At 51.1% G+C, this 15243-nt stretch overlaps 5 protein-coding genes across 5 annotated transcripts; 2 read left to right on the plus strand and 3 right to left on the minus strand.

Annotated features, from left to right (window-relative positions):
* Positions 1-160: 160 nt before the first annotated feature.
* BO94DRAFT_521200 (putative C6 transcription factor) lies at positions 161-2561 on the plus strand (the record flags this gene model as incomplete). Its single annotated transcript, XM_025610138.1, has 4 exons — positions 161-469; positions 546-678; positions 753-1828; positions 1906-2561. Exons 1-4 carry the CDS (start codon positions 355-357, stop codon positions 2559-2561), a joined length of 1980 nt encoding a protein of 659 aa, XP_025465190.1. The 5' UTR covers positions 161-354.
* An 86-nt stretch (positions 2562-2647) lies between these two features.
* On the minus strand, positions 2648-4246 carry BO94DRAFT_521204 (uncharacterized protein; the record flags this gene model as incomplete). The annotated part of the gene is made up of 2 exons (XM_025610139.1): positions 2648-3473; positions 3517-4246. 2 exons carry the CDS (start codon positions 4244-4246, stop codon positions 2710-2712), a joined length of 1494 nt encoding a protein of 497 aa, XP_025465191.1. The 3' UTR covers positions 2648-2709.
* A 4275-nt stretch (positions 4247-8521) lies between these two features.
* On the plus strand, positions 8522-9461 carry BO94DRAFT_558422 (isoflavone reductase family protein; the record flags this gene model as incomplete). Its single annotated transcript, XM_025614006.1, has 2 exons — positions 8522-9387; positions 9416-9461. 2 exons carry the CDS (start codon positions 8522-8524, stop codon positions 9459-9461), a joined length of 912 nt encoding a protein of 303 aa, XP_025465192.1.
* A 1384-nt stretch (positions 9462-10845) lies between these two features.
* BO94DRAFT_156988 (uncharacterized protein) lies at positions 10846-11930 on the minus strand. The gene has a single exon (XM_025605844.1). It carries the CDS (start codon positions 11747-11749, stop codon positions 11132-11134), a length of 618 nt encoding a protein of 205 aa, XP_025465193.1. The 5' UTR covers positions 11750-11930; the 3' UTR covers positions 10846-11131.
* A 557-nt stretch (positions 11931-12487) lies between these two features.
* BO94DRAFT_626133 (ChAPs family protein) lies at positions 12488-14940 on the minus strand (the record flags this gene model as incomplete). Its single annotated transcript, XM_025617340.1, has 7 exons — positions 12488-12655; positions 12731-13105; positions 13183-14096; positions 14152-14432; positions 14488-14612; positions 14690-14822; positions 14918-14940. The coding sequence occupies 7 exons, from the start codon at positions 14938-14940 to the stop codon at positions 12488-12490; spliced, it is 2019 nt and encodes a 672-aa protein (XP_025465194.1).
* Positions 14941-15243: the final 303 nt, after the last annotated feature.

A 15243-nucleotide genomic window follows, 5' to 3' on the forward strand; every position in this document is an offset into this window, starting at 1 on the left:
TGGATGAATAGAAGCGAGGAGAGGATTGCCAGCCGGTCATGGCATGTCCTGGCATGTCCTGGCCTGGAACTCAAGCGGCGCCAAACGAAGCGGGGTTCTCCCGCATCGCGTGTTCCCAATTATGTCCCTCCCACCTTTCCATCATCGCCGAGTTTTCTTTCCTTGCATCTCTGCCTCCCTAGGAGCGGCTATTGTCTGCTCCGCCGAAAATTGGTCGCTGGCAAGCAGGCAGTATCACTTGGCTAGGTTGACATTGATCCATCTGACTTGGGTCGTCCCCACCACCGCCGTCTCATATTGGCTGCATGATACCGGAGCATCCCCGATCGGAGCCTAGTCAATGACCGAATAATCATGAAGCGTTCTTCATATGATGCCGACCTGGAGTCACCGCGGCCACATGAACGCCGCCCTTCGCTTGTCCTCGATGGACGGCCTGCGCCGCCCAAAATTTCCAAGGCCCGTGCCTGTAAGTACTCCCAGGCCGAACCACAACCGAGGCTCAGACAACGGCGGATATGGATTCTGACCTTCAAGACACGCAGGTGCAGAATGTAAGCGTCATAAGATACGCTGCGAATTCAAGAAAGGCGAGACGAGCTGCACCAAGTGCATCCGCAGCGGGATCAAATGTGTAATCAACGATTTTTCGCAGAAGTTCGTCGACGACGATGTGATGTGGGTTCTTATTTATCCTTATCCAAATACAATATGGATGGCGAGGGCTGATCCCGACTATCCCATCGTTTCAGGTGGAAATCACAAGCATCGGCTACCATACAGCAGCTTCAAGCAGCTGTCTCGCATCTTTTACAGCACGGAGGTCTACCGGATCTCTCGACATACATCACTGGAGACATCCAGAGTGGGCCCAGTCCAGTCGCATCCCAGTCCGAGCGCCGTCTCTCATCTGAGACATCCCCATCGGATGTCAAACCCAGCGAGCCGGGGATTGTCATGGATGTAACACGAGAGCCTTCCCAGGAACCAGATCTACAAGACCGAGAATTGGTGCCAGCACCAATGCGCAGTCTTTATGAAGTCACCAAGCTTCGCAACCTGCGAAATAACCCAATAGAACAACCCAAGCTGACCCTTCTGGAGGAGGACTTCATATCTAGAGGACTGATTTCGCTCCATGAGGCCGAAGAGCTTTTTGCTTATTTTAGCAGGACAATGAACCAGCTTCTCTGGGGAGGGATTGTCTTAGTGCATCGTGATCTCACCTCGGTCCGTCGAGCATCGACGTTACTATCCGCAGCTGTCCTAACAGTCGCTGCGCTTCATATACCGAATCGGACCGAGACACTGAACCGTTGTTACGGTGAATACGTGTCTCTTGTGTCGAGCATGTCTTTAACACGGGCACACACCCTCGACGATATCCGCGCTCTCTGTGTCGGAGCCTTCTGGTTATCGGAACTGAGTTGGAAGCTATCTGGGCATGCTGTTCGTATCGCCACAGAATTGGGTCTCCACCAAAGCTATCAAAAAATGATGCGTGGCCATAACGATCAATACGAGCGCGCTCAGCTATGGTATCTTCTGTATGTGTGTGATCACCATTTTAGCATCGCCTACGGCCGGCCACCCGTCATCCATGAGGATGCAGCAATCAAAAATTACGAGTCATTTCTCCAGTCACCCCTGGTAGTACCCGGAGACATCCGACTATTAGCGCAAGTGGCCTTGTTCATGATTCTGACTGAAGCATATCGAACATTTGGCAGTGACACCGAACAGGCTCTCACAGAAGAACACTTTGGACAATTGCGGGTCTATAATGTAGCCATAGACCAGTGGCGGCTTCTGTGGCAACCGCGATCTGGTAAGTATACACCCACAACGTTGGCATTATCATGGAGATTTACCGTGGATCTAACATTGGTGCCTATTGAAATGTAGCTGACAGCCCCTATGTGCGTACATATCCCTCGAAAGGCGTTGTACTCCACTACCATTTCGCAAAGTTCCAACTCAATTCCCTATCCCTACGAGCCCTGTCGCCTTCAAACACCCCCGTGTTCTCTATGGACCGCAAAGAGTCGGCTAACATTGCCATCTCATCCGCTATGGCTTGCTTGAATATGGTGTTGGAGGAGCCAGATATTCGTGATGCCATCGTCGGAGTGCCAATCTTCACTCACACAATGGTCACATTCTCCGCCGTGTTCCTTCTCAAAGTCGCAGTGAACTGGAATTCTGCCTACCTCAGCCTCGACGGCCGCCAGGTACGACGTCTGGTGGAGAGGGTGATTGAACTACTCAACTGTGTCTCCGCAGGGGAAAGGCATCTGACGAGGCATATAGCTCGGGGCCTTGGCAAGATGTTAGAGCGCTTCGACTCTTGGGACGCATGGCAGGCGGGTGGACCTTCTGTTGCAACATCTGGGACAGTCGACCGACCAGGGAGTAGTGATGTTCCTGGTGGTGCCAATGCTATGGCTCAGGGATTCCCACCTCCGGATCTGATCTATGACATGGTTGGCACGTATGGATTTGGATTAGACGAGAATCTACTGGACCCTAGCATGGCTAGTTTCGAGTTTCTAGCACAATGATCTACGTCCAGTACCCCGATGCGAGAGTCGAGCCACTGAAGTCATAGTCGTATAGCGTAGGAGAGGTATACAGCAGCACTCATATCAATTTATAACATGATCAACTGGCATTTCAACTCACATAAAAGGTAAGGGTCTAGTACTAAAACTAAATGGAACTGCGTCTGGCATGAGTATGCAGCTCATGGCTAGGGTTTGACTTGCTATCAAGTAAGGGTTGGGCAGAAGCATTGAACCAGCGCTTGAACTTTGCGACCTTGTCCTCCACGGCCATCTCAGCCTCGATTCCCCGATTCTCGATATCATTCATGCACTGTTGAGCTTGTTCTTCTATTTCATGCATGTACTTTTGCGCTTGTTCTTTCATTTCCTTCATACATTCATTGGTCGTAATGCGTACCTCGGAGTTACCATCGTCGACCTGCTCGCGAAACTCGGCTTCGTTCGTTTTGTATTCGTCGAAGATCTGATCACGACATTCGCTCACAGCACCATCGACAATCTCGTCGACAACACGTGATTTAAGGCGGCGCTCAATCATCACATCGACATATCGTTCGAGGCGGCGTTCAATCAGCTCGACATTAGTAAAACTGACTTTCTCAGACTCAAATGGCAGATCACTGTCTACCTCTCCTGGTATGGCCAAGAGATGTTGGCGTCCTATACGGATTAACAATTTGCAGATCAAGTCATCGGAAACACCACGGAGCTCATGTTCAAGACGCGCAAGTCTGTTACGGTCTGTGCGGCCAGGGGAAGAATAATGAGTAAAGTAAGTTGGGCGGATTGAGGCCGGTGACAGTGAGAGAGTACTCGGCGTATTTACTTCGGTGGGAGAGCCTAGCAGTGGTGGGGATAGAAGGCGCAGTCTTTTTCGTCTTTCATCGTCAGGTGGCATCGGCCACTGGTCTAGACACTATTAACGAGCCATCGAAGGTCAAAGTGCTAGGACGATGAGATGACAAGATACCTCTGCACCGTTTTTCAACCAACTGCTCGGACCCGAATTCCTCACGATATAGGGGTGGATCCACTTGCTCCGCCTGATCGGACACGAGCTCCTTAGAATATGGGGGTGGATCGAGTGACAGACCAAAGGCACGCCAATCTCTCTTGACCACGCCCTGGCGAGCGTGGTTGAAGGTCTCTGCCTGAAGACTTCTTTTTTGCAGGGCAAAGGAGAATCTCTCCAGCTGATCAAGTTCGTCTTTCACAAATTGTCGTGTAGAGAAGTGTAGATGTAGAGATTTGGATTTACAGATCTTTGCAAATGCGCAAAAATTCGGGTCGTTTGGATCGGTTGGGCTTATAGTCTCCATCCCAGATGGACAAAGAACAATGCCGGTCGTCCTGAGTGTCAGACTCAGTGTTGACACGTCCGAAACACTTGTGACAGACGCTGGGAGCATGCCAATCCAATGTGATGAACAGAGGCTGTCGTTGCTTATCCGGGCTAATGCACATTTTTCGACTGATGCTGGAGGAACATTAAACGTCAGCAGCTGCAATCTGCCGCTCATATTAGCGAGATCCGCCTTAATCATAAGGGAAATGGATCCTTGATTAGCATTGTTATCATAGGCGATACGAAGGCGCGCAGAACAAAGACCTTCTCGATCGTGTGTAGATACAAAAACTGCCTTCTTCAAGACCAAGGGCGGGTTGGGTGATGTGGTGGTCATTGTGTTATTGCAGCATTCGCTGGGTTCAAAAAAGGAAACCCTCGATGAATCGAGTAGCCCTCCCACCCGGGCTTTAGAACAAAGTTGAGCAGCCCTGACTCGTGTAAAGTGTGAGATTAGAAATGATGAACAAGAAGTTGATGTAAAGTGGTAAAGTAAAAGCTCTTGCGGTCTGGTCACGAGCACGTGCCCAATCCGAAGTCAACAAGTGAAATCGGAGAGTCCTATGAAAACACAGGAATGGCAGGACAGGCGGCGAGAACGGCAAAGAGCAAATACTTCCTTTACGGGATAATGAAGATGCTGATATGGGAGGGAGAAGGTGAAGAAGAACTCATCTGGCGAGCGAAAGGAAAAGGAGGGGGCCGGGGCTTGGCAAATCTGGAAGGGACACCGTTGGCACTTTCCGCCTAGGTACCGGATTCATTCTGCCGCCTCGCGCACGGACTCCCGCACCCCATCTCATGCTAGGAAAGAAAGGGCGCCGCGGTAGCAAAAGGCGCTTCCATAAGACTCCCTTTCCAGACTGAAGATATCAGGATCGTTACTGGAAACACACTATGAACATGCGAGTGCTGCGTACACTAGTCCACTTAGTCTCCACCTGTCTTGTCAAGGAGCCCTGTGGTTAATCGTGCCTGATCCTTCCTCTCTTCCTTGTGATAATCAAACAGGTGAGCATACGTGAGAGTCCTGTGATTTAGGCACGTGTTGTGCGCCTTGAATCTCTTCATATATGCCCCTCCCGCCTCTCATTCTCTTCATCTTCATCTACCCCACTACCAGTATCGTCAACTTTCATTAAATGTCATCCACATGCTCCTCCCTTTGTTGATCTATGTAACTTGCAGGCTGTTATAAATGTTGCTCTTTGTAGAGCGACAGGAAAGAAGATGTTATATATATATATATATATATATAACCCCTGATTCTTCTTAATATATTACTGTCGCTTTCAAATTGATGTGATATTCATCACCAGATTGTCAATATCATCAACTCCATTCACTTTTCTAAACGCAATAGGCCACGACTTACCCCAGCCTGACAGCGTCGATATATACATCCCAGCATATACACCCGTTGTTCGACCCACGTCAGACAGACGAGGAACACGATCAGGGGCTCGACTCTGTCTCTGTCGCAGGTTTGTAAAAAGAATACTATTTACTGGATAGCTATATCAGCTGGGCTCACTGGTGTATGTGTAAATAGCTCAGGAAGATGACTACTAATTAATCCAATTGCTTGTCTCCAGCTACACCTGACCCAGGGGATCAAGGGAGTATTTATATGTGTTCTACGGCCTCGTCACCTCCCAATCATGCAGGTAGGATCCAATCATTCATGTCAACTCCCTCCTACACGTAGGAGGCTGCCGATGATCCTTCCCTGCGCTTCACGGTCAGGTCCGCCGACGTTCTATGACACCACTATGGCAATTGTCCCGCACCTTGGTACTTCCATCAAGGGTTTCGGGAAGGGAAAAAGCGACTCGTCATGATGGAGGGGTTTTGCTATCAGAGGTACATTACTAACGAGCCCTCGTGCTGGCTATACAATGGTCTCATTGCGGTCAGTTTCTCTCTTTGTGGAGCTTTCAACGCTAACTGACACCTCACCCCTTAGGGTGAATTCTCGTTAAGACTCCGTCTACCATACCACATGCATCAACTACATAGGATTGGGTACAATGGGGAGAGGGCGCACTAGTATACTGTGTGAATATACTGGCGCATCGGCTACTTACACACGTTCAGAGAGAGGACACAGTATACTGTCAGTGACTAGCCTAGCGGACACGTAACAGAGACAACAACAACTAAGAAACATGATAAAGAAGAATTGACGCATGGCTGTGCAAGGCATATTTGAAAGGGGAGCTCAAGCAGGAGTATGCATGAATGCCGAGCAACCTGTGGAGGAAGGAAGACAAGGGGCCTGATATGGGTGGGGTGTCAGAGCGTAAGGACACTTTCCTACATGTGAAGCTATGGAAGACTCTGACGCCAAAACAGTTGGATTGGAGATACCGGAGCAGCATGCTTATGAGATCTCTAGATAAGCTCCCAGCTATGGCCCTTGATGAGGGCATACTGGGGGGATACAGAGAACATGCTCAACTATCCTTATAATGATAGCTCTGGAGGCTCAGAGCAGCGCATCATCGACGATGAACCCCGAAGAAGCGATTCTCGAGTCACCAGGGCTCAACTCATTCTTGACCGAGTATTCCTGCCAGAGGTGGACTATGATGTCCGAGGACATCTGTCCATCTGTGTCATTTCTGCGGCGGACCTGCGTTTGTTCTGGTTTTCAGGACGCTAGCACCCTGTTTGGTATGAGAACGGCGTCGTCGCGATGAATATTGCCTTCAGATATCCTGTGTTCAAGGCGGCGTTGGCTACAACTTCAAAAACAGCACGTATACCACAACGTCGGGGTGCGACGCTATGTTTTGGCCATTGCAGTATCCGCGTGGGCATACGTTCCTAGTTGTATCCCAGTGTTCCAACACTTGCATCTTATAGTTCGGCCGACCCGACTCCCATCGAAGATGCGCTTGTTCTTAGAATCGACTCCGAATTGTGTGTCGACAGGGAGGGGGGTGGGTGGAGAAAGACAGGAAGCCAGCCAATCGTTTCCTCGGTGATTGCTACATGAACTCCCTATAGAGCAGGGCTAGACGGGACCTCGCGAGACACTCCTTGACACGACATGAAACGGATAGATCAGCTATGGGATGAGGCAGTTTCCTTCGATGTATGTGTGAGGTGCCTTCACTCAAGTTCTCAACAAAGACCACCTGGGACTCCTCAGTAGATTGGCTATGGCACAAAGGAGTCCATTAACGACTGGCTGCAGCAGGGCTGTTACACTCAAAGTCGCACCAAGAGCATGCACAGTTTCACCACGAGCTTCCGAATGAATCATGAACACATGACTGGCAGTCAGTGCTTAGTTACATGCTTAACAACTATCGATGGTCGCCTGACTGCCGAATCAACCCAGGAAGCAACATTCCCGAAACAACGAGGTTTATCTTGAGCGGTCCCTGGACACGATATGGTCGGGTTAGCAAAACCACAACTTACACTTCTGGTTTTCTTGGGCTCTGCTACTGCCCTTAACCAACTTCGATTATGTGACTGGGCTGTGCAAAAGTCTAGTCGGTACAAATTAAACACATGACACGTTCACACATCTTTCTGCCAAATAATGGGGTCAAAGTATGCTTGAATAACGACCCCTTCAATCTCATGATTGCGCCCTTCACTCCATATCGACACAGGTTGGACCACTCCGCTATCTAATGCCCTGGGCATATCTCCGTGACTGCAGACTCGAAAACGGGATATGTTATTCCAAACTATGAATGATGACAATTTCATGAATCGTGTACCAAGATAGATTCGGATAACTTTCAGGCATGAGAGAGCAGCTACAAAATTATCTCGGAGCAGTCAATACTCAGTCTGTTACCCTTCATTACAGAGTATTATGTCATGCAAGAGAAAAGCAGATGCCTAAAATCTCTATTCAACGTAGAAATGGGCAAGAGGGAAGCGTTCCATGGTTGACCAGATGTGACATAGTGTCTACTATATAAATGGTGAACTGAATACTGGAAAGCTCACTGGGCTATGACTATAGTAGTCTTTGGCGGAAATGCCGCTAGTCCACACCTTTTATTCTACTGCTAGTTTCGGGTCAGTAACTACTAATAGATGCAAGAAGCTCAGGAGCCAATTTCTCTCTGCGAAGTGATTCGGGTTAATAGTATGTATCTTCGGGGGATCATTGATGCGGACAGAAATTGTCACTGGTTGCCGTAACTTGCTTGTCTCGGTGACTGCGTGGGTGAAGACGGAGGATCTGGACCATATCTACATGATGAAAGCTGTCAAGGTGGAGTCAATGCTCCCCAGAGCATCGCATCATGGCATGTTTGAACTGTTTGCCTTCCGAGCAAACAGCCCAATTACGTCAATATCAACCAATGAGGCCATCTCATGGCAGTTTGTTCCGTTTGTCTGGGATATCCAAGTGGTATGCATGCATCCAGTACCCCACCAGCGAGGAAGATTCGAGCTATATTGGTTAAAGACGAGAAGAATGCAAACATCATCAGCTCATCGATATAACAAGGGCCTGGGATCCGAGCGACCCGGGTGAAAGGTATTAAAGTTCGAGCAAATCCGGCTCCTGTCAGGTGTGACTTGGAGGTTTAAGTGACGAATATTACTCTACTCACTTCTCACTAACATAGCCAGAATGGCATCAACTACCAGACGGCCAGTAGTTGCCATTGCAGGGGCCACCGGCCATCTCGGAAAGCACGTCGCATCAGCGTTCCTCTCCTCCCGTTTCAGCAATCATTTTTCGGAAATCGTCTTCCTCTCGCGGCAAGGCGGACCACCAGAGATCGCAGACCCAGCTACAAATGTCAAGCTCACGGTGCGACAGTATGATGAGGACAATCTCGTCGATGCGCTCAACGGCATCCACATTCTCGTGAATACTGTGGGAGCATCCGGCCACGCATTCAAAGAGAAGCTCCTCCGCGCTCTACCGCAGACCCAAGTAGAATTATACTTCCCATCCGAGTTTGGGGTGGACCACTACATCCACGACTTCCCGCACTTGGAGTGGGATCAGAAAAAGAAACACATTACTCTGGCCCAGCAGCTTATCCCCGGTATCAAAGTATGTCGTGTGTTCTGTGGACTGTTTCTAGAAGACAGTATTGGGCCCTGGTTTGGGTTTGACACGAAGAATGGGAAGTATGAGAGTGTGGGATCTTCCCAATCGCTCGTGTCATTTACCTCGCTCGGGGATGTCGGGAAAGCAGTTGCCTCATTGGCTGGTTTGCCCAAGGAGAAGATCCCGGAGACAGCCCATATTGCGGGGGATACGCGGTCCATCTCGGAGATTGCATCGCTAATGGGAGATGCCGGTGCTGGGCAGGTTCAGGTGACGGAGATCGACCTCCGGCAGTATAAAGAGGAGACCACATCGAAGGAATCGAAAGATCCGGCCCGTTTCCTGCGTTTCTTGATGGGGGAGAATAAGATTAATCACACCGGGGCGGGAATTGGGAATGATGATGAGTTGATGAATCCGGACCAGCAGTTATGGAAGTGGGAGACTGGTGGATTTGGCGAAGAGGACACATGGACAGCCTTGGAAGGACTTTGTATGGCCTCCTCAGTGAGGGCGATGGTCGCAGCGGAGAAATCGGATAATCCAGGGTTATTTAGGCTGCTAAATTGACAATCGACGCTTGCACATGTTGGACTGAACAAGCTCCGTGGCCGTGACCGGGACCGGCAACGAAGCGGACCATCGGGTAATTCCATGCCAGTTGCAGAGGTGCAGAGTTGCAGAGTTGCAGAGTTGCACTGGTGCGAGGCCAATTGCCGCTGTGAGGGAAACCTTGGTCCGTGCTCTTGAACTGCGTTTAGCCCCATCAGTCAGTAATAATAATAATAAATAATACTATGTTGAGACTGGTAGGATTATTATTCCTGACATCATGATTATGATGGGTGTTATCAAGTTATTTCCACTGCGCCCACGGCTTCCGGGCACAGAGTCGGGGGATTCGGGGGCCGTACCTGTCAGAAACATCCTCAGCATTTCAGCAGTTCCCCCAGAGTGTCTGTGCGTGACCTTCCCCACCCAGCCAGGCACGATACATACTGTACTTTCCCTGTAGAGACTAGAGAGTAGGTAGTAGTGTACACAATGTCACAAATACATTGTCCCCGTACCGCGGTGACCAACTTTACCATACCTGCCTCCCTTTCGTTTCCAAACCCCTTCCCTGATCTGTCTTCTTCTTCATCCTCCCTCTCCTTCTGAGTCTCCATCTCTCTCGATGAACCAACTATTCTCTCCCACCTTTCTGACCCGTGGACTTTTCCCGACCGGTTGGGTTCTGCTGCCCTGCAACCCGGCATCCATCATCACCATGATGGCAATCGTCACGGATGGGTCGACTCCGCCCCAGACCCAAGGGATCGTCTTCTTCCGGGGCTGTTTCCACCCATGGTGAGCTGAAGACCGACGGGCGAGCCGGGAGGAAGGCCTCATCGTCATCATCATCATGGATGGTCGTGTACTCCCTCGGCGAATGCTACCTCCACGGCGGATGGCTGCTTATGTCGACGGCCCGCAGCGACAGGAACGAGCGCCCGCGCAACTCCAGCTCTCGTTTCTTCTTCTGTTTAGCTCCCCAGCGCGGTCCCTTCGACTGCCACTGCGCGCTTTTCTGTCGCAGTGCCGTGTGCCCATGTTTGGGGCACTGCTGACTCTCCATCCGCTGAAGTAATGCTCGCTCATTCCGTCCCTCCCCCTTCCCTCACCTGCTGAGAGGACGCTGTCCCTACCTACCCTTCCCTTCCCTGCCTTGCCCTGCCCTGCCCTGCCCTCTGCCCTTTAATTTCTCCCTCTTCCCTCCCTCTCTTCCTCCATCCTTCTCCCTCCTCTCCGTTCCATATCTGTTCCCTCCCCTCTTACTCTTATCGCCCCTTCATCGCGCCTCCTGGCCTGGGATTCTCCTGCTCCCTGTATACTTGCGCCATTGACCTGGCGTACTGCTCTCTCTCATAAGCACATCCTTAATCTATATTCCTACCCGTCCAACGCGCCCTAAGCCATGTCGACCCGCAAGAGAAAGCAGGAAGCCGAGGAAGAGGAGGAGCTTCAAGCGCTCCCTAGCGACGAGAGCGAAGAGGAAGAAGAGTAAGTGATCTACTGCATGTCCTCTGAACATGATGCGCGCAAATCGTAGCGCATTCTTTCTCGTCTCTCTTCTCTTTCACCCCCAGGATCATCGCTTCTGTTTCCACCTTACTCTACGTTCACATCATTATGCACCATTCAGCGAGATTTATTTTTGCGATTCTTCGCATCATTCCTACTTGCAATTATGACCTGAATTATCATGACTTCCTTCTCACCACTCTGAAACCCCATAACTGACGTGGTGTTTCGACAGATATGAGGACTCTGAAGTAGCCGAGAGTGGTGAAGAAGAAGAGGAAGGTAGCGAGGAGGAAGAATTCGAAGAGGAAGAGGGCGAAGAGGAAGAAGAGCCTGAGGAGCAAGGTGAGCATAGCTCCTAGCTCTCATACTATCACATGCGCTAACAAGTATTCCCTTGCTATTACTAGCCCCTCCTGCCTCCAAGAAGCTAAAGACAGCCCCCGCCCCCGAGGAAGAGGAGGAGGAAGATGCGAAAGAAAATGGCGAAGGCGAGAATGGAGTCGCCGGCGATGAAGAAGATGAAGAAGAGCTTGAGGATGAGGAGGACGATGAAGAAGCCCCCGACGACACGGCCAAGAGCAGCGCACCTGCTGCCGCGGCCGCCAAAGCCAAGGGTGGCAAGATTCCTAAGGAATCCGATGCCGATGCTCTTACAGAGGAGGATGAGTAAAGACCTTCCGGCATGGCGTTATGATGACGAGGCAGTTTTCGTTGGGCTTTTAGGGTTGCCATCCCCCATGGATAATATCTTACATGTATTCACCGGGATATAAAGAGATATTTCTCCATATCCTATGCTAGGACGAATTTATTGCTATTACCTCATGTATCCGATCTATACGTAGCTGCAACCGCCCCCGCTCGTTCCACAACAACTATACGTAAGGTACCAGAATCATCAGATAAACATAGCTATGAGTAATGACTCCAAAAGCTTGCACAAATTGTACAAGCCATTGGCGGAGAAGCCACCAGGCAGCCGAATTAACCTATCAGGAGAGTACAGAGGGACACAGCTCCTTGCTCAAGAGCATCAACTTCGATCAGGGTATTAATGATAAAGCTCGGATAAGGCAAGAGAAGCACCTAAATAAAAAAAAAAAAGAAAAAGGAATAAAATCACATGAAGGAAGTATAAAGGGAAATGAAAAAAGAGAAAAATAAAAGGGGCCCGGGACATGAATCGATAGAAACAGGACCCTTGACAAGCGGGAAAGTAACTGAGAAGGAAGAGGAACGCGTAAGAAAAAGTAGGTAGGTAGATAGGTAGGTAGCAAACGCGTCAAACTATAAAAGTGACTTTCGTCTCCAGACTCAGTCCCTACCCCCTCTACATTTCCCTCGCCTTCACCACCCCCTACTTCTTCCGAGCTCTATCTCTATCTGAAAAGGGGGAGAGAGAAAACCACTCACTCACTACCCGAGTAGGGAAGGTCGCAAAGGTGGGTTTCTTTGTCCGTGGGCAGGGATCTAGCCGTCACTGCCACTGCTGCGGAATGTAGCACACAATTGGCAGTATTGGTGGGTGAGGTCGAGGACGGGTTGGGGAAGATTAGTCGCTTGGACTATACTGCGAACCTTGACGGCACCTTCATCTTCGATGAGTTTGCGGATCAAGTAGAGGAGGTCGGGGGAGAACTACATTGGGTGCGTGAGATTGTGTTACTTTCCAGAATTCCTGAGACGGGAGGAGGAAAGGGGGACGGGACATACCTCGGAGTACCAGCGATACTGCCAAGCGATAAGACGGATCAAGGCGCCTAGCATTCCTCTCGTGTCATTCTTCTTCTCGTACAACTTGAGAATACCCCGCATGGCTTTGGGGGAGAAACGGATGGTCAGGCAGTGCTGATAGGCTTCAATGCCCTCGTCGAAGTGATGCAGGCGCTCAGCTAACTCGCCGAGAATTTCCCACTCCGTCGCGGACTTCTTATACTCGATGGCCTGTTGCCGGTACTGGGCCATCTCAGTGCGCCAGATGGTGTATATGCGGAGGTCTTCGTAGAGGACCATGAATAGGTTGTCGAGCCATCTCTCGCACAGGCGCTTGTTGCGGAACTGTGTGTAGGCTGAGTGCGAGGTGTCGGGCTGGAGGGGGCATGGAGGGGTTAGTATGAATTTGGGGGGGGGTTTCTAAATGTGGGATGGATGGTGTGTAAACTCACGTCTTCGTTGCCGGATTTGACCACTTCCGACGCCATTGATTGCTCCGGTTTCTCAATGGAGTGTTCCGGCTCTTCCTCGGTGCCGTTTGTGGCGTCCTCTGGCGTCGGACCGTTCTCCTGCTCGCTGTTTCCATTGGGCTCGTCCGATATGCTCTCGGACGAAGGCGAGGGTTTCGAAGTGGATTGCTGGCGCTCAACGCGATATTCCTCTTCCATGACAAACACTTCGCTGCGGATTTTAAGAAGCTGGTCCCAGCCGATAGCAGCCGCAATCTTGGTGAGGAGATTGTACGCCTTGAGGAAGGTTCCCTGATAGGAAGCGGCGTGGAGCCTGCGCAAAGACGGGTGGACGTAGTCATGGGGATCGCCCTGCTTCGGCTGTCCCTCGTCGATCTCGTCTAGCATACTCTCAGCGAGGATCGGAAGCATGATGCGGGATGGCTGGGGCATGCGAGGCGTGTCTTTGTCTTGGTACGTGAACATGGGGCAAGAGTTCAGGGTCAGCAAGGCCAGGTCCCATTGCTCAAGGCCGACGTAAACCTCGGCCAGACGTGCCCATGTGCTAAATTCGCTGGGCGCAGCGGTTACAGCCCGCTTCGCGCACTCCAGAGCCATCTCTCCCTCGCCTTTGCCCTGACAGAACGAGGCCTGGCAGTCAAGCAAGGCGTAGTCCATGGGAACATCTTGCAAGGCGTCGAACATCAACCGCACCGCTTGGACTTCCTCGTCCGCCATGACGAGGACCCGTGCAAGGAGTGACGAAACCTCTACGTCTCGTGTGCGAAGCTTCTCGAAGAGGTTGATACCAGAGGTGTAGCGTCCAGTTGTTTGGATATACTTCAGAAGGCCCGACGTAAGGTGGTTACTGACGGTATTCGGGACTTGTGTTTCGGGATCCGAGCTGAGCTGTCTGCCTATTGAATGGTATCAGTATTGAGCGCATTTTGGCATTAGAGCATGAAAGCGCACCCAAGAAAAAGAGTCTCTCCGCAGCATCCAGGAACTTGTGCTCCATCTCCGTATTCGTCACCGGGTTGAAGCGACGCACGCCCACGATCTTTCTGATCGCATCGCCGCTTCCATTGTCCGCATATGAATAGGCTCGCAGGATACCGCACAGGAAAGTCTCCAGCCAGAGGGCTTCTGTCGCAACTCGCTTATCTCCGCGTTCATCGATGCAGTAGCTTTCCAGCGTACCGGGGATTTTGACTTCGACGCGCATATCCAGGTGGGAGAAGGCATTGTAGCAGCTGTTCATCCGTTAACATTCCGGCGATGATAGACACTGCCAGCCGGTATTCTAACCAATAGATCCCCGAAACCACCTTGTGTGTTTTATCCAGCGGGGAGAAGGTGAGCGTATTTACATAGGCGGCTAGGCTGGCGGAGGAAGAGGCATCGACGCCGGTGACATGGTGGTAAACGCCAGTCTGTATCCGTCCCAAGGACAAATGAGTTAGCTACTGTCATCGCATTGTCCACCGTGCCCGCAGTTCTGACGACGTACCTGGTGATGGGCGTTGGTCTTGGGTTGCTTGACCAGATAAACCAAATCGGGTGGACCTAATTCCCGGAGATTCTGGAGGGACTCGGAGCGTGCATCAACGGCGGCGAAGATGTTGTCCTCCTCCTCATAGATTCTGCTCACACTCAGGGGTCAGTTGCAGGGCAATGATAGTGGGCCCAATACATTCGATAACAAGTCACAGGACACGTAAACGAGGGGAAGGCATACTCGGGAACAGCTGGCGCGACCATGGCGCTGGCAAGAGCGCAGACAAGGACTCAGGGGGGGATCACGAGGGTAAACCAAATAGTATCGGGAGCAAAAGGCGCATCCACGATCGGGCGAAGCGAAGAGAAGAGGCGCAGCAGAGAGCGCAGGGTCGCTGGCTCGCCGGTCGTTCGTTGACGGATGGCGGCGATCGATGAATGCCTGGCCGCTTCCTCAGGCACAGACCGGGCCCCAGGCACCCCCGGCACCGCCTTTGCCCCTTTGGGAAACCTCCGCCCGCGCAACGCGTGTTGGTCACGGGCTCTAGACCGCGGCAGCTGGAGTTG

This window comes from Aspergillus sclerotioniger, assembly GCF_003184525.1.
Source record: "Aspergillus sclerotioniger CBS 115572 chromosome Unknown BO94scaffold_22, whole genome shotgun sequence".
In the NCBI taxonomy this organism is placed as follows: Eukaryota; Fungi; Ascomycota; class Eurotiomycetes; order Eurotiales; family Aspergillaceae; genus Aspergillus; species Aspergillus sclerotioniger.

Bases quoted from the DNA above. Each gene is read 5' to 3' on its own strand.
- BO94DRAFT_156988 (XM_025605844.1), bottom strand. From the start codon at position 11,749: ATGGCAACCCTAAAAGCCCAACGAAAACTGCCTCGTCATCATAACGCC.